At 52.0% G+C, this 23,056-nt stretch overlaps 2 protein-coding genes across 2 annotated transcripts in view; one reads left to right on the top strand and one right to left on the bottom strand.

Annotated features, from left to right (window-relative positions):
* The first annotated feature begins 262 nt into the window (after positions 1–262).
* Positions 263–3,166, top strand: GAPDH (glyceraldehyde-3-phosphate dehydrogenase). The gene is made up of 9 exons (XM_009329011.1): positions 263–362; positions 615–895; positions 1,080–1,195; positions 1,312–1,393; positions 1,562–1,713; positions 1,847–1,925; positions 2,166–2,249; positions 2,394–2,491; positions 2,862–3,166. The coding sequence occupies exons 2-9, from the start codon at positions 881–883 to the stop codon at positions 2,929–2,931; spliced, it is 696 nt and encodes a 231-aa protein (XP_009327286.1). The 5' UTR covers positions 263–362; positions 615–880; the 3' UTR covers positions 2,932–3,166.
* Positions 3,167–13,181: 10,015 nt separating this feature from the next.
* IFFO1 (intermediate filament family orphan 1) overlaps positions 13,182–23,056 on the bottom strand; it is a gene marked incomplete at its 5' end in the record, with an annotated part of 10,130 nt that continues 255 nt past the window's right edge. The window contains 8 exons of the mRNA XM_009330096.1: positions 13,182–13,945; positions 14,578–14,708; positions 14,909–15,001; positions 15,720–15,840; positions 16,334–16,494; positions 17,460–17,600; positions 17,852–17,947; positions 18,033–18,093. Coding sequence (XP_009328371.1) covers positions 13,843–13,945; positions 14,578–14,708; positions 14,909–15,001; positions 15,720–15,840; positions 16,334–16,494; positions 17,460–17,600; positions 17,852–17,947; positions 18,033–18,093 — 907 coding nt within the window. The remainder of the gene's footprint in view (positions 13,946–14,577; positions 14,709–14,908; positions 15,002–15,719; positions 15,841–16,333; positions 16,495–17,459; positions 17,601–17,851; positions 17,948–18,032; positions 18,094–23,056) is intronic.

The following is a 23,056-nucleotide window of genomic DNA, read 5'->3' as shown; positions in this document are numbered from 1 at the left end:
GGGGACGTGACCTTCTCCCGCCCGGCTGAGGAGTAACCGGATCCCCGGGGCCCTCAGTAAATTTAGCGCTTGACCTTTCTGATGTGGGGGTCGCTCTTAATCTTTAACCGAGGCGCCTCGGCCTTTGGACGCGGCTGCTGGGCTCCCTCCTGCCCCACCGGGCAGGGAGCAGTGGATGCTCTCAAGGGAAGGCAGCGGGCTGTGCCCAGCCCAGCAGGTTCCCTGTTGCTCCTCCTCATCCTCCTCATGTCTGTCTCCTCAGATTTGGCCGCATCGGCCGCCTGGTCACCCGGGCTGCCATCCTCTCTGGCAAAGTCCAAGTGGTGGCCATCAATGATCCCTTCATTGATCTGAACTACATGGTGAGTTGCCTTGCAGTGCCCCCTTCGGGCCTTTCTGAGTAGGTCTCCTTTGGCTCTGTTCTAGTAGCTTCCCAGGAAAACCGGGTGTGGGGTAGAGGCACCGGGCTGGGAGGCTGGGCAGAGCCAAGTACAGTGCAGCAGTTGGACAAGGTCACTGAGGAGATGGGGAGCTGACACTGTAGTATAGGCAGAGCAAGGGGTTGGGGAGATGGCAGCTGGGGTGCCTGACCTTCCCCCATCTCTCCTTGCTAGGTTTACATGTTCAAATATGACTCTACTCATGGTCACTTCCGGGGCACTGTCAAGGCTGAGAATGGGAAACTCGTGATTAATGGGAATCCTATCACCATTTTCCAGGAGTAAGTATCTCTCTCCCTCATCCCTCTGGAGGATGAAAGCAGGTGTCTTGCGCAGCAGCTCTTACAGTTCTGTCCTTCCTCAGGCGTGACCCCAGCAACATCAAGTGGGGAGATGCTGGTGCTGAATATGTTGTGGAATCCACCGGTGTCTTCACCACCATGGATAAGGCCGGGGTGAGTATGCCACAGTGGCACACGGGAGAAGGGATACTGCTGCTCCTGCCTGTGGGGCGCATCACCGTGTACAGAGTTGCTCAAGATGGGGAAGAGATGGGGCTGGGAGGGAGAAAAGGTTGTCAGGAGAAGTGAGCTGTTGGAGGGATTCTGGGTTATCTAACCTCCTCCTCTTTTTTTCCAGGCTCACCTGAAGGGTGGCGCTAAGCGTGTTATCATCTCTGCCCCCTCAGCTGATGCTCCCATGTTTGTGATGGGTGTCAACCATGACAAGTATGACAAGTCTCTGAAAATTGTCAGGTAAGGAGAGAGGAAGATGCTATCTGGCCCGGAGCTCTCACCAGCTGCATGGGGTCTCATCTTATGTCTGTAGATGTGTTGCCTCTGGTTGATGAGCCTTCCTCTCTTTTCTCCAGCAATGCCTCTTGCACTACTAACTGCCTGGCGCCCTTGGCCAAGGTCATCCATGACAACTTTGGCATTGTGGAGGGTCTTATGGTAGGTCTGCAGCTTGCTGCTCAGGAGGGTGCCCTATCCCCAGGTCCTTTTTTGTGAGAGGAAAAGCATCTGTACTCCCTGCCTCCCCTGGGATGGGGAGGAGGTGCCTGGGATACTCTCCAGAAAAAGTATCGGCTGTGTTCTTACTGCTGTGCTGTCATCCCCCAGACCACTGTCCATGCCATCACAGCCACGCAGAAGACAGTGGATGGGCCCTCTGGGAAGCTGTGGAGGGATGGCAGAGGTGCTGCCCAGAACATCATCCCAGCATCTACTGGGGCTGCTAAGGCTGTGGGAAAAGTCATCCCTGAACTCAATGGGTGAGTGCTGTCCCTCCTTGGGTGTCAGGAGGTGGCAGCTGGTGCCTGGCTGGCTCTGACCTGTCTTTAGCAGAATGGAGGGCTGGCAGAGGGGTGCTGGGTGCTGTTCCCTGCTGACTCATGTCTCTCACAGGAAACTTACTGGAATGGCTTTCCGTGTGCCAACCCCCAATGTCTCTGTTGTGGACCTGACCTGCCGTCTGGAAAAACCAGTAAGTGTTGTGGGCAAGGCCCTAACAACGTCCAGACCTGCCCCTGCTTCCCCTAAACTTCTTTTACCTTGAATTGCCCTCTGCATTCATCTCTTCCCTAAGAAGATTTGATCTTGGTGAAAATAGAACCTGCCATGCGTGACTGCTGCTATGGTGCTTCCATGTGTCTCTCTCCCCTCCCCCCCGGCAGACATTTTGTGAGTTGGCATCTGACCATCTTAAATGTGTCTCTCTTCTCAGGCCAAGTATGATGACATTAAGAGGGTAGTGAAGGCTGCTGCTGATGGGCCCCTGAAGGGCATCCTGGCATATACAGAGGACCAGGTAAGTAACTCGTCGTCTCTTAGCCTGTGGTTATTGGCGCTTGAGTCATTTTTCTGATGGGAGAAGCCTTGCTGGGATCCTGATTTGAGCACTTTTGGTTTAGGCTGTGGGTAACTGTATGTGTTAATTCCCTCTCTGTTCCAGGTTGTCTCCTGTGACTTCAATGGTGACAGCCATTCCTCCACCTTTGATGCGGGTGCTGGCATTGCACTGAACGACCATTTTGTCAAGCTGGTTTCCTGGTAGGCACAGCCTGGGGGGTGGTGGGGGAGACGGTCGGGTAGGGGCTGGCAGACGAGTTAGACTTCGGTCCTGTTCATAACTGCCAGGTTGGCAATGCAGGGTTATATGTAGACCGCTGCTGAGTCGGGTGGCTCCCACATGTTAAAACCATGTCTCTCTGGAGTGAGATTGCTTCTTATCTGAAATGACTATAGCCTTCTCCTTCCCTTATTTGGAGAGTATATGGGATGCTTCCTACTTTCTTTACTGGAAGTGGATGGGAAGCTGCCTGGTTCAGTTGTGTGGGATGGGGCAGAGGAGCAGGAATAACGGAGGAAGGGGATGCAAGAAATGGGTCAATCCTGACAGCACTTCTGTTTCTGTCCCCAGGTATGATAATGAGTATGGATACAGCAACCGTGTTGTGGACTTGATGGTCCACATGGCATCCAAGGAGTGAGCTGAGCACACAGAGCCCCCCCTGCTGTCTAGGGAAGCAGGATTCTCCTTTGTTGGAGCCCCTGCCCTTCTTCACCACCGCTTAGCTCTGCATCCTGCAGTGAGAGGCCAGTTCTGTTCCCTTGTCTCCCCCACTCCTCCAACTTCTCCCCGAGCCTGGGGGAGGTGGAGAGGCTGATAGAAACTGATCTGTTTGTGTACCACCTTACATCAATAAAAGTGATCACCATCTGAAATGCCTTGTCTGTCTGTCAGTGGGAAATGGGAGAAAGTGGGGGGTAATGAGCAATGTAGGTGTCTGCTTTAAGATGGGCCCTGCCAGCCTGGCTGCAGCTGATGGGACAGCTCTTCTAAGCAGTACTATGTGGCCACCATGTTGAGGCTGTGAACCCAGGTGGCAGAGATAAGGAAATGGCAGAAGAGGTGTTCGGACAGCTTGGGTTATGTGTATGGGCATGGTGCAGTCCCTGGGATACCTGACTTGAACAGCAAGTGCCCATCTCTGCTGGGTGCCAGGCTGCAGTGAGCAGAGCTGTGGTATGCAGACCGGTGAGCCACCTGTGCCAGAGGTAAGATTCCTGCCTGTGAGCCAAAATAAGGTGTGGTGCAGGGCTATGCTTGCAGGACTGCTGCATGGTAGAGTGGAAGGCAGCTCTGCTGCTCCATCCACCTTCTAGCTCTGGATTTGCTTGTCTGGTGGGTGCATGCAGAATAAAGTGCTGAGCAGATGACTTTCCTAAACCAAATGCAAAAAGTGGCACAAGAAACAGGAATTCTTTCTTCTTCCCCCTGCCTTAGTAGAAATGTTACGGGGGATTTTTCATTTGCTTTTACCTTGTTTAAAATGAATCAACTTGCCCTAGAGGAAGTGGCTGCCTAGGGACGTGTCAGAGGCCAGTGTTACCATGGTGGTAGCTAGTCTTAATTCTGGCTTAATTCTATGCGGAAGGAGGGGCAGTTGCAGTTAAGCTCCTGAGCAGCAAATCTCTGCAAGGTGAATGTCAGCCCTCTGCCAGGGAGTGTTTGTGCTTCCTCTTTGTGGAAGCACAAATGCTGCCAGGCAGGGGCTGAGCCTTCTGTGACCTATGAATGCTGGGGTAGATAAGCGATGCACTGCACAATCATGTGGCCCTCCATTTTTAGCAGGTCAATTTACTATCTCGGAGGTGATGTGTTGCCCTTTCCTGAGCAGGCAGTGTTGGAGCTGTTGTCTGGACCCCACCTGCTTTACACCCTGATCTGGAGCAAGGAATTAAGCTGGATGACTTAAGCTCCCATGATCAAGGTATGTTGGACATAGTTTCCTGGAGCTGCTTATCTCCAGTGGATGCGCTGCGTAAAAACTAAATGTTTACTGGACTAGAGGGCGATGACTCAAAGTTGCTTTGCAAAGAGGAAAAAGGCTGAATAACCTGCCTCTGGATGGGAGCTGGGACTCTGAACAGCTTGTTAGCCCTGGGACAGCAGCAATACCTGGCTTACCCCACAAATGGCCCCGTGGGAGCTTTAGGTAACTCTGGAGTTAAAAGGGAGCTGCCTGATGCTGGGGCTAACTGGAGGCAGCCCTCCCCCTGGAATTGGGTTTCTGCTGGGAAGAAGTGTAGCCTGCAGGCCTGTCAGGGTTACAAATGAGTCTTGGGTTTGTCCCATCCTGTCCTCGATTGCTGCGCTTGAGTGATTTGAATGGCTGTCCTGTGCGCTGCTGCCTGCGTATTTGTGTGCCTGCTCAGCAAGCGCCTTGCTTGATAATCTGGACGTGCAGAGAAGCTGCTGAAACACCTTGTTGGGGGGAATGCCTGTTTTCCCATGTAAAAGATATTTTGAACTGGGTTTAAAGTAGGAACATTTCAACGAGTCACCTTTTTCCTCTAAAAAGCCTTATATTTCCTGAGCAAGATAAGACTGCCTGAAAATTTACCTAGAGCAAAGAACTCTTGTTATTTAACAAGAGAGAGCCATATCCAACCTGAGATCAAATTGCTGCGGGAATGAGCAAATTCATACAATCTGGGAGGTGGGGTGGAGGAAGAGTATGTGCTCTCAGACCAACAGTTGCTGGGAATGTCTCAGATAAAGGTTCACTCTGTTTTAAAGTACTATTTCAACCGGTTTACAATCTTGTTTGAAATTCTTGGAAAAATGATACGGTATCTATGTGAGGCAAGCCAGGAATCACAGAATTTAAAACATGGTTGCTCTTGTATGGAAACAGGGAGAGCAAGTGTGAAAAAACAAGTTGTGCAGCCTTTGGACCGCCTGGAGGGCTTGGTTTCCTCTCTCATATAAGCTCCCGAAAAAGCACAGCTCTGCTCAAAAATCCTCATTTTGCATCCAGACGCTGTGCCTGCAGATGGCACCACAGCAAGGCCCCTCCGGACAGATGGAAAAGCTAGCTCAGTGGCCAGCCTGCCCAAGAACTGCAACCCTGTCCTAAAAATCTTTTCTTTTTTTTTTTTTGTCAATTTGAAAAATTGACATATATGACTGCAGATGGCATTGGGATAAAGACAGGAGATCTGTGGCAGTTGCTTCTCTCTCTCTGGAGAAGAGTTTTCTCTTCAGTAGGGGAGCTCTAGATTTGCTCTTAAAGCATTTCTAAGGAAAACTGATAGAAGTGCTTGGTCAGGTAAGGCAGGTGCTCAAGCAGAGATAAAGAGGCTCTTGTTCAGCAAAGGAGCTAAAAGTGATCGTGCTGCTCTGCTGGGACAAAACAGCTTCAAGAGCAGCTGTGATAAGCCAGAATTCATCCTGGTTTATGAATGCTTTGCAAGGGGAAGGTATAGAAAGACACCAATCCTGGCCAAAGGCTTGACTTTGCATTCCTTGACTGGCCAGGCACCAGGGCTCGTTGTGCTGGGCCATTGTGGGAGCGGGATGCTCCTGAGATACGGGTTCATTCCTTTGCAGGGCTGTGCTGACACAAAGCTCTCCGGCCGACCCAAGGGACAGCTTCTCTGATAGGCAGCCAACCATTTCTAGGGTTGGTAAGCTGCACCTTTTGTTTTCTTTTTTAAGACAGAGGAAATTCAAATGATGCTGCAGTATGGTAATTAGCAGTGGTGTTACAGGAAAGTTCCCTTTTATGGCAACTTCGACTGTTTAGAGGAAATATTTTATACTTCATTGGCATTTGCACACACTAGCACCCATGCGCTACTCCCCCAAGAAATGGCTAGTTGTCCTCAGACAACCTAGACAACCTTCTCAAGATGTCAGTGTGAAACTTCAGCATTGTGGAAGTGCCATGTAGTGAAAATCATCTTGAGCAGATGTGGAAACTAATTAAGCTTGCTTGAAAAATCACACCAAAATGTAGCGAAATGGTGACTGCATAAGCACAGTAAAAAAAAAAAAGTCTTGGACATCTAAAACATACTCTGTCCATTTCTGAAGTAAATGAGTCTCTGAGCAAAGCAATTGACAAGATCTGTGCAAGGAAGAGGAGATACAGGTCTCTGGGAAAGACTATGATGCAAGGCATATATTGGACTGTTGTGTAAGGCAAACATCTCAAATGATAATATTCCAAACTTCTTTGTAACAGATGCCATTCACAAAATGTGGGTTTATGACTTAAACTCAGGGTATGCAAATACCCCTGTGGGCATTGGCGGTACTCACAGAAAGCGGGCATTTAATCAAAAACAACCTGCCTACCTTTGGAGAATTGTACTGTATACACACTGCAAAAAACAAATAATTTGTTACTTATTCTTCTGAGCTGAATGTAATTTCTTACTACAGGACAGCTAACTTACTTCCATATATTATCTTACTATAGAAGTGTTATCTTCTTGAGGGAGTTATTCTCAATTAAATGTTCCTAAGAGGAACAGTAGTACTGGGTTATACTTCACTGCATAAGATTTGAAAAGGCAGCCACCAAAAAGCTGAAGCTGTAGTCAAATGAAAATAGAAGAAAAACTCATAAATACTAGCAAATTAAACTTAAGAGCCTAAAAAAAGGCAGATTTTTGGGAAACTATGTGACAAATAGAAAAGGTAGTATGAAAACCTTTTTCAAATGCATCTTGGGAGACAAGAAAGCTGCCAAAAAGCATGGGAGTGATTAGGGAAGCTAAGGCCATGGCAGAAAAGTAAAACTGATGTTTTGCCATCAGAGGAGCTTTGGGGTGTTCCCAGACAAGAGATTTTCCTCAGCGGCGATGAGACGAAGCCACTGTTGCAAACCGAAGTGTCAGGACTTGAGAACGTATCTGTGACATGAAGGGCAGCAAACCCTCAGTACCAGGTGCCAGGCTCAGATGGTCTCCAGCATGAAACGGGTGAACAAGTAACTGTGCTGTAAGTAATTCACCACCCACATCAGTCCCCCCACGTGATGAAAAGCAACTGGATTTAGGAAATAAAACAGACTGGCAAAACCTTTCAAAGAACCTGAACTGCCCCAGGACAGGGAAGACCACCCTCTCCAGGCCGAAAACTAGTGGCAAGGCTGGTGGTGACTGAGAGAGAAGGTGTGAGTGGCCAGCATCTGAGGACGTCTGCCCCAGGGTTGTTTCTATTCAACACCTTCAGAACAATTTGGAGCATGGGGTGCCAAGGTTTGTTGATTATGCAAAATGATGCAGAATACTCAACACTGACTCAGCCTGTGGAAAGGTGCAGAAGGATCTTGTGACCAAGTGACTGGGTTATTAAAATGGTGGGTGAAATTCAAGGTTGTTAAATGAGAAGTAATACATGTAGTGGTGGGGGGGCACAACTCTGACATTGCAGGTCTCAAAGCCCTCCTGTAACGTTGCCCAACTCTCCACCAAACAAGCGAGCAACCTTTGCTGGCCTTGCTCCGAGTCCTGGGACAGAAAAAAAATAGGTGGTTTGTAATCTCTGTAATCTCCAGCTTTTTAGTTACGAAGTTGGGGTTTAGGTGCTGGACCCCAAGCAGACGCTGAAATCTCGCTGAATGCACATGGCCTCCAGCTGCCTGATCTCCTCAGACTCTTAGTATGCCCTTCTCAGCTTGACTAAACTGCTATCTAGCCCATCATTGTGAAGTGACTTTCGTCACTGGGCAAAAATTTTTTGTTTCTGGTTTTTTTTAAGGAGCAAAAATAACTAAACTCTTCACTCTCAAAACATTTTTCCCCAGCCTGTAATCATGGTTAGGAGTCTTTGCTCCATCTACTCCAACTTGTGATGCAAAGCAGGACAATGCACACTAATGTCACATGGGGATAAAAGATGTTTAAACATGCTATCAGCTTCAGCGTCTGGCTGAGAACTCACACCAGGCTGCTTGTGAGCCCTGCTCCCTAAGTCTTTCCAGCCCTCCTGTTGTCCTGGGAATGGTGAGTCACTAGTATTTCTTGCTCTTAGATATATCTATGCATAGCTCAAATATTGTCTATATATATATATATATATATGGCAACAGAACCTATGTTTTGACTCTATTTAAAAATATATTTTAATGCCTCTTGGCATTTTTGACCAAGATATTTACTTCTTTTGAGAGTCTTTATCATTCCTACGTATCAAAAACAGTATCAGTTTTGTCTGTCAATTCCTTGTCACTCCATAAATCTGTGCAGATTTTCTCCATTCTTTTGTGATTTCAACCCTCCTCCCCTCTCCACTGGTTTCTCATTGGTTTTTGTACGTGGCCTGTCAGACTAATCACTGACGTCATTTGTTCACCCGTCCACCCAGTCTTTTTTTAAATGTCTTCCCCAATGCATTTAAAAATTGACATCAGCAAACCATGGATTTTGGCAACCAACGCTTTTCATCACCACTGAGGTTAGAGTGCTTTGCAAAACACCATTTGCAGGAACGCAGCAACAGCGCTGTGCTTTTTTTTTTTTTTTTTTTCTTTCCTTTCCTCCAGCATCACTTACTCCATCCCCCCAAGCAGCCTCAGGCTTTGTGCGGTGGCTTGTTCACTGCTATGGCACCCCATGCACCTCTCTGCATTAGTGTGCTCTAGGTCACCTGTGCCTGCAAATGTAGAAGTGTTTATTCTGAGAAGATCCTGTCGAGGATCCTCCTTAATTGCTAATGGCCTGGAAAGTGCTTCATCATTCCCCTCTGACCACATTCTGCTCTTTCCAAATACAGAACAGATGTATCTGGTGAGTACTTCTCTTTTTTTGCCTCATTTTGATTTTTTTTTTTTCCAATTTCAGCCAAGAAAAAAGGTTTATATTACTGCTAGGATTGATTTTTCTTTAAATATAACTAGAACAACTTGTTAGTGGCCTTAGAAATCCAGCTATTGTTATTTTTTTCTTGAGGTGATGAGTAGCTGAAGACCTTTTTGATACAGCTGAATTATTTTGTTGTCCCTCTGTTCCTTTTCCCCCACCCAGTTTGCAGTAGTTGTTGCAAGGTTTATTTTTATTAATTAAGGTCAGGCTTTATTATAATTTTTATTAGTTATTCTTATTTCTCAGTACTATTGGCACATGGCCACTTATTCAAGGAAGTAGTTTACTGAAAGCTATCTTCTCATGCGTACGAAATCACAGCTTTTTGGGTAACTCAAAAAACTCTCTTCTTTCCAAAGATCTCCCACTTCATCATACTTTTTTAATACCTCCCCTAAGCAATTGCACTGTAAGAAAAGGCTATATAACACTATGCAGTTCTCTGTTATGGCTTTTTTTCCTGGGTGATGTCTTGATTTGTTTCCCAGTTGATTCCTTCTCTTTAGGCAACCATCAATCTTAACCCAGTCTTTATCTGTTGTAAGGACATCTAAAATCATTGCCTCACTTGGGCATGCCATCATTTGTAAGTTGATGAGATACTCTCCACGGCACAGCATATTCTTCGGTATCCCCAGCCAAAGTCTCCCATGACAACATAATTTTCCTTTTCACACAAAGCAGAGAGGTACTTGTGAAATAAATCACCATGTTTTGTTTGGGGATTTGGGAGTATATAAAAGACCCTTCCATGCCTTGATGAAATTGTGTCTCTGAGCATGTTGCTTGGCTGTTAGCTCTAGAGTGAATGTGATTTTTAGCACAGCTTGCAACCCCAATTCACAGTTGCTCTTGCCTATTCCACCTTTACCCAATGGGTTAGACTGGTAAGCTGGCAGTTCTGCGATGAGGCTGTGACCGTTAAAAATATCACTTAACCACATTTCTTCCTACCCTGAGAATTTCTATTTCCTCTGGCATTTTCAAAGCTGAAAACGCTGCCTCTTCCCATCTGTTGTGACATTGGTTCAGCTTGATCGTGACGCCTTTTGGTGGCCGCTCAAGCTCCTTTTCCATAGTGTTACCTTACTACCTTCCCAGCTGTTACAGCTGCTCTCCAAGCTATGAAATCTATAACCCCCTCTGCCAGAGGACCTACAGCATCCTCTCCTCGTTCCCATCCCAAGAGAAAGCGGCCTAAGCATTTAGAAAATTCACATCTAAAACACCTCTCAGTCTCATACAGCCACTGGAAGATTTTCAACAGTGACTGGGCTTCCCTAAAACTGTCTGTAGCCCATCCAGTTCTCCATGCTGTCTTACTATTGCTCCCAGCATTAATCACCATGTGTAGGGGCTTGTCAGATGTTTTCAGGAGCCTGTCCACACATCATCCAGGTGCATCTCCAAGGAGACAGTGCTCTACTGTGTTCTACATTAATTCTGACCTCTCCTCTCGAAAGGAGGTTTCTTACCCGTAACCAGAGTATTTGACATACTTGGTCATCACTTGCAAGCTCTGTGACTTGTGCCACAGGTACCTGAGACAGCAACAACCATAAACATATAAAGAGTATGGCCTTCTTGAGAACAAATGAAGGTTTTGTAGCAGAGGTACAACACTTAGGAAAGCCAATCTCCCAGCTCAAATCTAGAAACAAAACAACTTTCTACGCAGCTTTGATCTCTCCTACCTCTTGGCTAAGAAACACAATAAACGGAATAATAAACAGGTTACCAGGGAATCAAAAGTTGCTCCAACGAAGTCTGTCAGCATCACATTTAGGTCCATCTAAGGAATCCTGAAATGGGGAAAAGCTAACTAACTCACACAAAGCTGAGTTGTGTGGGACAGGTGACAAAGCGCCTTCAGCAGAAGGGTGCTGGGTGGAAAAATACAGGACCTTAAATGAATGGCACTGCCAAAAGGTGTCCTGGAAAACGGATGAGGTTAGGGATGCGAGAAGCAACACAGCGCTGAGCAGTTCCTAGACACCACAGTTCCCAGCAGGGCTCATGGTGGAGAGAAGCAGGCTAGATACTCCCCAAAGAATGGAGAGAAGCCCACAGAGAAGAGTTAAATAGATGGAAGGTCCACATCTCCTCATATCCAGCATCAAAGATGTGGGGGTCACTACTGATGGACAAGTAGATGCAGGGGAGATGGTCCGGCTAACACTGGAGGCCTTGGGCTGTGCTTCCCATGCTGAGACATTGCTGAGGCAAAGTATCATCAGTGTTGTGTGTCCTGCCAGTGAGATCTCAGGGACTGTCACACCGGTGGGGGAACAGAGCCTATTGCTGGTGATGCAATTCACCAGAGAACGGCATCTTGCACACATGGGTGGGGGAGATCTCAGTTTCACTGCAAATGAAGTTCTGACAAGCAGTGTGGGACTGGGGTCCCCACGTATCCTGGTACATGGGCATCTGGCAGCACCAGCTGCTCCTCTGGGCAATGACTGCTTGAGGCAGAGATGTTGGTCCTTCTGTGCTTCATGCTTGAAATCTCTCAGGGTACATACTCTACAGTCCTGTGGGTTTCTTAAGCAGTACCGAGAGGCCAAGGTACACGTCATGGATTATGCAGGGCGGGAAGCCAGACTTAGCCAGCCACTCACAGAGATCTCTGCAGCAGAGAAAGAGCAGAAAATGCTGCAGAGACACGTACGGGAAAGGGGATTTGCATGAACAAGAAGAGCCTCCAGGCAGGATAGAAAGTGATCCCTGATCTACTGCGTGAGGCATCATCACTCGAAAGAAAAAGCCCAGATTAAAATACTTCCTCTGGCTTTAGCTCTTTTAGGAAGAAAAATAAAAAAAAGGGAAGAGGGAAAGAAACAGAAACAATCATGCAAGACAGTGTGGAGGTGAGGCCTATGGTGAAGGCCCTGTCTCAGGGCAGGCACTGAGGCACACACCTCCCATCCGCCCACATGCAGCCAGGGCAGGGGAGCACACCTCTGCTGCTATCCAGCACCCTGCTGCTCCCATGAAATGCTCTCCCATCCTCCCCGTGAGAGGCAAAGATGGCACTCGCGAGTCGGAGCCCAGCCACAGCAGACCATCGGCTGAGGAACTGCCATTTCCCAGCGCCAGCAGCAGTGCCCCAGCTGCGCCCTGGCCTGGAGGTTTCCTCAGCTGCTAACTTCTGCCATTTGCAGGGCCTCGCCTCCCCGCCTATCTACCCACCCAGCTATCTTAGCCCACGCTGAAATGCCAACACATGCCTTAACATGACTTACAGGCACAGGCAGAGGACCTCACCCTGCCCAAACGCTGACCCTCTGTACTGCAGTGCGCAGATGCGCCGGTGCTCGCAGCTCAGGTGCACAGCAGCGTTAGTTACCCAAGCCAAACCAACGGAGATAAACTGTTGCATCCCTCAGCCCCCATTTTATCTACCTTACCTAATCTTAGAGATGATCCAAAAACTCTACTGCTATCTACTTTCTCTTCCCTTCAGGACCTTTTTGTGAGAAGCGTTTTTCTCTGGAGCTTCACCTGCCTTGGCTGTGCAGCCTGGGTCCACTGCTCAGCGGACAGCCCTGCAAAACACTGCCTCTCAGCAGGCTGCTCGCCCTCTCCTGCCACCCTGCCGGGCCTCAGCCTCCCATCACCAGAGGAGCACGTGCAACAGCCAGCCAGGCAGATGCTACAAGAGATGGTGGGACAGGGGAACCCCCACTGCAGTTACACCAAGGTTGGACGTGGGACTGAGGGCAGGTGAGAAGATGCTCTGGGATGCCCTGTTGTGGCAGAGGAGACCAGGCGCTGGGAGAGGAAGGTCCACAAGTCGCGAGCCATGTTCAGCTTCCTTTCCAATCCCTCAGCCTCAATGATGCTCTAGGTTAAGAACAAAGCAGCCCATGCAGCACCGGTGCTACACATGGCCCATCAAGGGCCAGTGGCTCCTAGAACAGGGATCTCGCCACTGTCCCATCTGCCAGTCCCCTCTGGCACGCCCAAGGGATGGGATTGTCCCATGGGAGGCCCCCATTGATGTGGGCTTGGGGATCCAGTGGAGGACACAGCGCAGATCCCGCGGCAGCACAGTGAGAGCCCACACCTGGCGAAGCTGTAGAAAAGGAAACTGTCCCATTTAATGACCCCTTGCCCCCGTAACACAGACGCGAGCGCACCGCCAAAGTGCGGCAAAGCAAAGTGCACGGTGAGCGGGAGTTGGCCCCTGCCCCAGAGGAGGCAGGGGGCATCAGGGTGCCCGGCGCAGCACGGGGACCAGCCAGGCACCTGGCCAGCAGCAAGGCCAGAGAGAGCCCCGGGCTCGGTCCAGTTGGCACCAGGGTCAGGTCCAGTTTGCAGGGAGGTACGGCTCTCGTTCGGCTCCGTGTGGTGCAGGGAGGGCAGGGGGCAGATCAAGTGTACTAGGACAGAGGCTGGAGGAGGTGGGTATGGGGGAGCCTGGGGACAGGTCCTGGAGAATGCCGCCTCGGCAGGTTTGGAGCCTCCCTGCCCGAACCGCGGTTTAACCAAAGCAGGGGAAGGGAATAGAGAAGGGGCTGGAGGCTGAGTGGCCTGGGCCCTCAGGTCTATCTAGCTATTCCCATTTGCAAGACATCCGGTGGCAGGGGGGTGCGGGATCTGCCAAGCACCCCAAACCGGGAGTGAGCCTGGGCGACAGACATTTACCAGCGGCTCCACGTCCCTGACAGTCTCTCCCAGGCGTGGCTCAGGCACCCCTGTGCCAGGAAGGGGGTCCGAGGGAGCGGGGCCTCCCCTCATTATCTGATGGAAGCGTCGCTGGGGGGGTCGCGGTCAGACTCCTCGCTCTCCTCGTTTGGGGCTGACTCGCTGTTGGAGGCTGGGGTGAAGGCAGGAGACTTTCTGCAGAGAAGACCAAAGGACAGCGGTCACAGCACCACCCAGGGGGAGGGAAAGGACCCAGTTTGGTGTGGGCAGGGGGCACCAGAGCAAGCAGGAGAGAAGCTGAAGTGCCCCTGTCACTCCCCTGGGACATGTGTGGGTTCGCGGGAACCCCTGGGTGCTGGAGAGGGTGTCCCAGAGGACATCAGCCAAGAGGTCCAGAGCATGAAGCAGGGCTGGCGGAGATGCCGGAGGAGCCTACCCAGAGCAGGACCCTGCCAAGGCATGTGAGGCTAGGGGTCAGTGAAAGCCCACCACAGAGGCCCCCAGCCTGGAGCCACCCTGGCTCCACACACCTGTGGGGACCTATACAATGTCCCTGCACAACGGCAGCTCCTCTCTCCATTGGGGGTGTCCGGCTTCACCTGTCAAAACTGACTCCTGTGTGCAGCCCACTTTCTGCAGAGGTGGCACCACGACCTGTGTGGAGGCTGGTCACCACGAGTCCAACGGCCTCTGGGAACTGCCCTCTCTCCATGCCACACCAGGGCAGGGCTGGAGTACTACCCTGTGTTTCAGCTCCCACTCACCACCACCCTGGCTCCAGTTCTTGCCCAGAGCATGGGTATCTCGGCCCTCCCGCTGAAGCTCACCTGTCCCCAGACTGGGTGATGAGCCGCCGGCAAGTCTCCATCTGCACGTCCAAGCCTCGCTTCATGCTGCACATTTCCATGTACTCATGCAGGTGCCGGTTCATGTCATTCTTGGCTGTGGCCAGCTCCAGCTGCACAAGGGAAACGGTGCAGAGATGAGCCCGGGGCACGGTGTGGTGCAGGGTAGGGGGCGCGGCCAGACCCAAGGCTGCTGCCCCCCATTACCAACTACCTGCTCCAGCATGGTGTCTCCCTCCCCCGGGGACCCACTCCCGCATTTCACCCCCTTCTGTGTCATGTCCTCCCCACTTCCTCCTCCTCCTCCTCCCACCTCTATTTGGTCGATGGTTTCCTGGTACTCCTTCTCACGGCTCTTGAACAGTGACTCGGTGTCCTTGATCACCTTCTCCAGGCTGTCATCCTGCTGTTGGGGAGAGCAGACGGCATGTTTAGAGGCAGGGAGGTGTCCAACATGAGGAACCAAAGGCAAGAGAGAGAGCAATCAGAGAAAGAACTGGCAGCACTGGGAAAAGAGGAAGAAACATAAGCGGTGTAGTATAAACAATGCACGAGTCAGTCCTGCCAACATGGTGTAGAGAGACCCAGGACTCGCCACACTGGGCAGTGAGCACGTCAGTCCAGAACAAGCCCAGCAATGCACAGAAGCTTTGGAGAGCACAGAGCATCCCCAAGCGCGACACATCCCCAGGGGACTGCTGAGGGCTGAAGATGTGGGATGGTGAGGGCTTTGGCCAGACACTGAGGCCTCTGTTTGGGCGCTGTTGCTGCACAGCGGGCAGGTGGGCTGGAGAGCCCGAGCAAGGGACCGCCAGAGACCAGACCAGCCAGAGGAGGTCTTCTCTTCTGGGAGGGCTGTGGCTCTCCCCACATGTGAGGGCCATGCCCTCAGCACATCTTTCTGGCTACAGGTCCCTGGTCTGCCTAACATGGAGACCTTCACAAGGACGCAGTAATATATTCACGTAGGGAAGATGGGGTGAAGAAGGGAAGCATCTGTACAGGCCTGCAAGGGATGGAGGGGCTGAAGTCTGGTCTTTGAGGGAGCATCTTTGCAGCCTCAGGTAGGACTGAGTGTCCCAATCCAGGGCTGGATCCCCGAGGGGACCTGACACCACTGTTACCTCCCCCTGCACCTCTGCGGCTGCAATGGCGTATCCGGAGAAGTCCTCCCAGAGGAGCAGCGTTTCTTCTGTCTCTTCCCACGTGAGGCTGTCACAGTCATCCTCAAAGTCATATTCCCTCCTGGGGGCAATGGAACAAGCACGTCAGCACCCAGCAGGAAAACCCCAGCAGGCAGGGCAGGCAGGGGGCCATGTCAGTGCCGAAAGCCTTGCCCCAACTCACAGGCAGGGCTGCAGCTCTTGGAGGTTTGGCCAGGGTGAGCTCAAGTGTGCCCAAACCCAACAGTTGGATGGGGAAGGGGCTGGCTTATGGTCAGGAGCCCTGGCAAATTCAGGCAGGGACTCCTGAAAGGCAGGAAGAGGGGCAAGAGGAGGGGAGCTGGATCAGCTCCCACCCACGGCACGCGTGGGCTCAGGTCTCCCCGGGGGTCAGTCCCACCGCGTCGCAAAGCACAGGGTGTACATACCCCGTGGCAGCACCTCCCATCGCACCCTCCCCTGGGAAGGGGAGCTGGAGCCCGCCCCTGCCCTCCCCATCCCAGGCACCAGCGGGAAGCCTGGTGCTGGAGCCTCGCTAGATGCCGGTGGCAGAGGTGCGGAGCAGCTGCACTCACAGCTGGTTCAGCATCCTCTGCATTTCCTCATTGATACTCATGGCCGTGGTCTCGTCCTCCTCTTCCTCTTCAGGCTTTCGGGAGGCATCGCTCTCCGACAGTGAGGTGTCTTCGTCACTGACCTGCTTGCGCTCCCGCTTCCGCCCCACCGAGGCTGGGACCTTAACGGGAGACAAGTGCAGAGACTACAGAAACGAGGCCGGGTCCGAGGTCAGGAGCAGATAGTTGGAAGGAGATGGAGGGGGAAGGAATGGTGGAGGGACAGAAAGGCAAAGAAAGAAAGAAAGAGAGAAAGAGAGAAAGAGAGAAAGAGAGAAAGAGAGAAAGAAAGAAAGGAAGAAAGGAAGAAAAGCGAGAAAGAGAGACACGGGCTCATTATGATCAGGTTAAAGATGGTGCAATGGATAAAATATGGTTTTAGCATTTTCTAAAATTAAAACTAAGCAACTAAAGATGGAATCTATGAATCTGATGAGAAAAAACAATGTGGTTTTACTGCAGAAAAAACTCAAATCACCCACCACCCCAGTCCAGAGACAGGGAAACACAGCAACAGAAACAGGAAAAAAGAGACAGAGTCTGAAAAAGGTGAAATATGTCAATATTTACAGTCCAACATTATTTACAGAAAGTTTAAAATTTGTACACTTTCCCAACTGAATGGAACTAACCAGTTGCTTCTGTAGGGACAAAGAGAGCAAGACAGAAAGGCAGCGACATCCAGAAAGAGAAAAGAGACAGAGACAGAAGAGAGACAGAGAGAAGATGACGGAGAGGGGAAAGGGAAGGAGAGAGATGGAGTTAGAGACAGAAATCAAGCAACTTGTCTCCCTCCTGCAGCTGCTCTCCTACCACTGAGGGGTCCCCTGGCCCAACACAACAGGTGAGCGAGAGGTTGAGGGGACTCTCGATGCCCAAAGCAATATCTGGAGCTTTCCACCTCCTTTCCGTGCCCTTTCACCTGGTCCTCCCGAGAGACAGAGAGCAAGGGACCACAAGGAGCAAGGGTGAGGGTGACCAAGCGTCTCCCCTAGCAGGGGGCTGGTGTTGTCTCTTCTAACTCCTTTGGGAACTCTCCTCCCCAGAGCTGGCGGCTGAGCCTGGAGCAGCAACAGGCACTTCTCACCTGAAACATCTTGATCATGTCCTCGCAGTTCCGCTGCTGCGCCACGTCACACAGCTTGGCAGTGATGTCGATGCGCCGGCAGATGTCCATGTCCACCTTCATGGCCTTCTCCTGGATCTTGGTGTCCAGCTCTGTGATGTTCTGAACCCATGGTGCCGCAGAAGGGGGACAAAGGAGGAAGATTAGGCAAGGCAAACGGCAATCAGAGCCCCCACATTCCCCCCTGTGCTGCAGGACTGCATCTGCATCCCCACTTTGCTGACTGCACCCCGGACCAGCCCTGCCAGACCACCTCTGTGCTGGACGTGCCCCACCAAGGTACTGCTTTTCTACGCAGCCCCACCACTCGGGTAGGACACTGCTGCTGGGTTGGAGAGGGGTTAGGGACTCACATTGCTCATCAGTCCCTTGAAGACAACAAGCTCTGCCTTGAGCTGCTCCACCTTCATGGCCAGCTCCTCCTGGCAGGCTTCAGCCTCCTGGGCTTCCTGTCCCGGGCAGAGGGAGATGTGCAAGTCAGCGTCAGCGCAGGCCAGCTGGGGTGCAGGGGAAGGGGGAGGCAGCGATGCTCACCTCCTGCAGCTCAGTCACCCGGTCCTGAAGCTGGACACGCACCGTGTACTCCTCTTCCCATCTAGGGAGACAAACGCGCTGGTCAGATCCCACTGGCCTCGCCTCGCCGGCTGCCGGAGAGCAGCAGCTGCTCACCTCAAAGCTATCCAAGAGGGGGTGATGACGGCACTGGGGTGGGAAGGAGAACGTGCCCAGGAATGCATTGCTGCTTGTTTCCAGATGACGGCAGCTGCCAAACGCCCGTCAGCCCCCCCGGCCACGAAGCCTGCCTCACCACGCTCTCCGCTGTCCCTGCCGTGGGCTGGCCAAAAGCTGCCTGCTCTGCAACAGGGGGAGCTGGGGACACCAACCGCAGGCTCCGCGTGGGGGCGGCGGCGCCCCCCCCCCTGCCACGCTGGGGCTGGCCCACGGCCCAGCGCAGCCCACCGGCCTCTCCATCTGCCCCTGAGCCCCTTGGCCTTGGGTCACATTAGGTTCAGGTCCAACACTCAATAACGGGCTTGCAGTTATTGCAGAGTTGCCCCCATCTGCGTCATATTTGTGACTGCATTTGTGTGTCTGCAGTGTTGCAGTTCAGGCTGTCCTGAAGCACGAAACCCAACCTCATACCAAACCACATTACAGCGTGAGTGGCCATGATGTGTGTCAACACGAATGGCTGCTCTTCTGCCTGTACCAATGCAGAGGGCTGCCAGGCCACGCTACCTGGGCAGGGGCATAAGTCTCCTTGGCTGTACTGCCGCGTAACAGGCTGGATTAAAGAACATTGTTTCATCCTACAAGGAAACAGGACGGGTTGTCCCAATTTATGCCATGTTGGCCGGTGGGTATTAGCTGTATTAGGCTTTGCAGCTTTGCAAAAGGCTGAGCTGCAAGGTGCCTGGCCTTGCTATACAAAGACACATCGCCTAGCAATTATTACATTATATTTCGCTGCATGAGATCATCATCTTGGGCCATGCTGCGGTGTTGGCCCAGTCCATGGTCTGTTGGGAGGCCACCAGGCTGTACTGCTCTTTGCTAAATTACTATCCTGTAGAGCAGACGGGTTAGCATCCGCTGCAGTGCGGCACGGGGCAGGGCTGCTGCATTCTTACCTGGCTCCTGGCTCTTCTGGGAGAGCCAGATTTCTCTGAGAAAGTGGGATTTCTCTGGGAAAGCAACCAGAGCTGGGCCCTGCCTGGTGCTGTGATCTCCGGTTTCCATTTAATGCTTGCAAGCACTAACACAGGCACTGCGACCCTGCACGAGAACGTGAAAAAATCTCGCCTCTCGCTTACTCACACCAAGTTTGAAAAATAAATCCTAAAGTCTAGGAGACCAGAAAGCACATGAAAAACCCTCACACTTGTTATCTCGGGGTATCAGGACAATCTGACAACATGGAAGAATCCTGGCTTATGAATTTCTAAGCTCTTAAGGCTGGCAACGCTTCTCCTTAATCAAACAAGGAGAAAGTGTGCAATTGTTGTGTTGGTGTTGGCTCCATCCTGCAGCTACAGAAGGGGAGTCAAAGGGGGTTCCCATCCCTTTGGGGGAAGAGGGAGATGAAGAGAGAGGGAAGGAATAAGTTAAAAGGTAGAATTGCCCTTATATGGGAACTGTTCAAACACGGCCTCCCTCCCCGGGGAGAAAAACGCCTTTCACCATAAGAAAAAATTTTCAGCATCTTTCTCGGCATGGCGCTTCCTCTCTTTTTCGGTCTCCGCCTCCCTCCGGGTCCCTACATAGCCCAGATTTACTGGGGAAGTAAAGCATAGCTGCAAATCCTTGGAAGAATTCATTTCACACCAGTGCTACGGAAGATGAGGACAGATCAGATAAACACTGATTTAAAGGCAGGAGGCAACAGCGATTCACCTCGCAAGCGACAAATCTGCACGCCCATCCATTACAAACCTTTCTCCTGCTTGCCTCCTGCCTGGCTCCTTCTTCCCTGCTCCCTCCTGCAATGCACCACTCCTAATAATAACCTGCCTGCAGCACTGCACCCGCAGCCCAGCACGGCCGGCGGCTGCTGCCAGGTCACTGCCGGCTGGAAGCAAGGCTGCCCCACACAACCCCACGGCCACCGGCGCATGCCAAGGGGAGACGTGCATCCTTCCTGCACCGCCACAAGGCAGCAACCTGCCCAAAGGCTGAAATACAGGAGAAGGCAGAGAGCAAGAGCAGGAGGGTCCCAGCAGCAGACAGACCTGGCCATCTCCTTGCTGGCTACAGGCCAGCCCTCCCAAAGCTGGGGACGTGACAAGATGCCTCGCTGTCCCTACAGCTCCACACTCCCCCCCCCCAGCAAGGTGCACCCCCTCAAGAAGTTCACTTAGCAAAATAAACAACCCCCACATCTTTGAAAATCCTGTTCACTGCAAAAGGCACTGGGGTGCCCTACCCTATGCTGCACGGTTAGTGCAGGCTGGTGCTGCGGGGCACCCTACGGGCTGTTCGGGGCTTGAAGCTGCATGTCTCCCTCTCTTGTGCCGTGTTTGAACTATGTTTGAGCTTCACCTTAATGGTGAATGCCTTGCAGCCTGGCGCACCTCCTTGGAGGGCAATTACAACAACAAAAGATCTTCTTGCGGCCTTTCAGTATATAAAGGAGGCTTCTAAGAAAGATGGAGAGAGACTTTTTACCAGGGCCTTTAGTGACAGGACAAGAGACAACAGTTTTAAGCTGAAAGAGGGTAGATTTAGATTGGACATAAGGAATAATTTTTTTATGATGCGGGTGGTGAGATACTGGAGCAGGTTGCCCAGAGAAGTTGTGGATGCCCCATCATTGGAAGTGTTCAAGGCCAGGGCTTTGAGCAACCTGATCTAGTGAAACCCCATGGCAGGGGGTTGGACTAGATGATCCTTAAAGGTCCCTTCTAACCCAAACCATTCTGTGACTCACTGTGCCATAACACTACTCACCCTACACCTCCAGCATGTCCTTGCAGCATCCAAGATAAAAACTACTTGGCAATACAGATGTAGCAGACAGCACAAACCTGATGAGCCTCTCAGATCCCCAGTGCTTGGCGGGCCTGTATGATACTCGCAGGCACCCTTTGCCCCCTCTCCAGGCCACCTAGCCTCAGTCTGCTCCTCCCAAGTGTGGCTCCTGTGAGCCTCTCTCCTGCTGCTGCATCTCTTCTTGTCCCTCCCTATTGCCCCCGTACCCCTCCTAGATCCCAGACTTGAATTTCAGGCCCTGCATATCCAGAGAGAAGCTCCTCCTGCTGCACCACTCCGAGTGCCGTGGGGTGCACGGTGGCAACACTGCCCTGAAGAAAGTGCAAGGTCAAGCACCTAAGCCATGGGTCAGAAAACCGGGAAGTCCTGTGTTAACACGGTCTCTTCTCTCTGCCCCCAGGCAGGTGGCAAAGGGGAGACACCAGCCGCACTGTCCCCACGGCAGATCAGAGCCTGCCATGGCAGGGAGGTCTCTGCTCCTGGGGGATGTTGGTGTCAGCCCTCAGCATGGGGAAGGGTGTGGAAATGGGATCCTCCTGTCCCATTCCCCTGTTTGGGACCTGGCTGCACCCATCAGAAAGTTCTCAGTGCTGGAAAGGGTCTGGGGGTGGGGTCTGCTTTCCCCCAGCTCCTGGTAACACAGTCCAAAAATAGATCCCACCAACAACATTGGCCCGCAGCAGCTCGTGGTGCCCCCCTGCCTGCCCCCAGCATCCCCGCTCCCTCCGTCACTCCCCCTGCAGCCTTCCCCAAAGCCCGCTTGCCAGAGCAGGACAACCCTGAAAAGCTCTCCTTTCTCCCAAAGTTTCAGCAGCACCGACAAACCCAACTTGGTCCCCTCTGGCTGACCCGCTTTGAGCAGGTGAAGCTCGAGCCCTCCAGGCCAAAAAGGTTGCTCCAGCTCCCCGCTATCTGATCTGAAAACGCAAGGCAAGGAGAGCTGCCCGCCCCTGGAGAAGGAGCCCGACCCCTGGCTTAATAATAGAAGGCCTTAGCTACACGCAGCAATCAGTGGGAAAGAAGAGATGCTCTTCCTTTCCACGTGCCTTGCTCGGTGCCCTCGGAGCATCCGACAGGCAAGTCTGCTCAGCCAAAGCCTTATAAAGCCAAAAACACAAGGTGTAATCTTGGATCCCCAGGCTTGATCTTGGCACCAGAGCCCATGGTTGTGAAGCACTGGTCAGCAGCACGGCTCCCGGGGGTAGAGCACACCGTTTCGCTCCTTTGGGTACGTAATCAGTTACTTTTTAATTGCTTCTAAAGCATCATAAAGCAACTTTTCTTCTGAAAAAAAAAAATCAGTCGCTCGGGTGGTGTCAGTCACCAGTGATGGTCTCGCCTGGCCCCACGCTCTGCCCCGTGCCCTGACCCAGCGACGCCAGCCCTCTGCCTGATCTCATCCTACGTGCGGATCTGGGAGCAGCCTCGGAAACTGGCTTGAAACAAAAGTGCCGCCGGCGTGATGTGAGAGCGGCGACCGCCCCGCATAGGAAAGAAGAACCGGCCAAGAGATTAGTTTTGCATTCTGCTTCGCCCTTCTCTGAGGCACGTGCCAAGCCACAGCTATTTTGGGTCAGGAGGAAAGCCCCCGAGGAGTGGGGTGCTCCTGCACGGCTCGCTGCTGCTGAGGCGCCGGCTGGGAGAGCACTGGGGAGGGAAAGGGTCCGGGGGAGCCAGCCGCCCAGTCGAGGGGCTTCTCGGCACCTTCCTACGTATCCAGAGAGCCCTCCTCTTCCCAACAGCCTTTTCCAACCCAAACCCGCTCACTGCTGCACATTCACCTTCCTCACCTACTTTCCGGCTGCTCCTCCTTCCCGAGTGTTTGTAGATCCCCTCCCACTTAAAACGCCAGCTCCTGGAGTCAAGTTATTTCTTCCCTGCTTGGAAAGGCATTTCTAGTCCCTCGTGCCAGGTTGTTAAGATGAAAAAAGGCTCATCGAGCATCCCGAGAGGTTTCAAACACCAGGAGGCAAGCGAGGAGACCCAGGCGCAGACGACTGCTTTCAGGGGTCCATGTTTTTGCCTTACAACCCCACCTCACGCTGCCTGGATCCCGCGCTCCCGGGAAG

Source organism: Pygoscelis adeliae, unplaced genomic scaffold (assembly GCF_000699105.1).
Source record: "Pygoscelis adeliae isolate BGI_AS28 unplaced genomic scaffold, ASM69910v1 Scaffold120, whole genome shotgun sequence".
NCBI classification, from domain to species: Eukaryota; Metazoa; Chordata; class Aves; order Sphenisciformes; family Spheniscidae; genus Pygoscelis; species Pygoscelis adeliae.
This window is presented reverse-complemented; position numbering and strand designations above follow the sequence as displayed.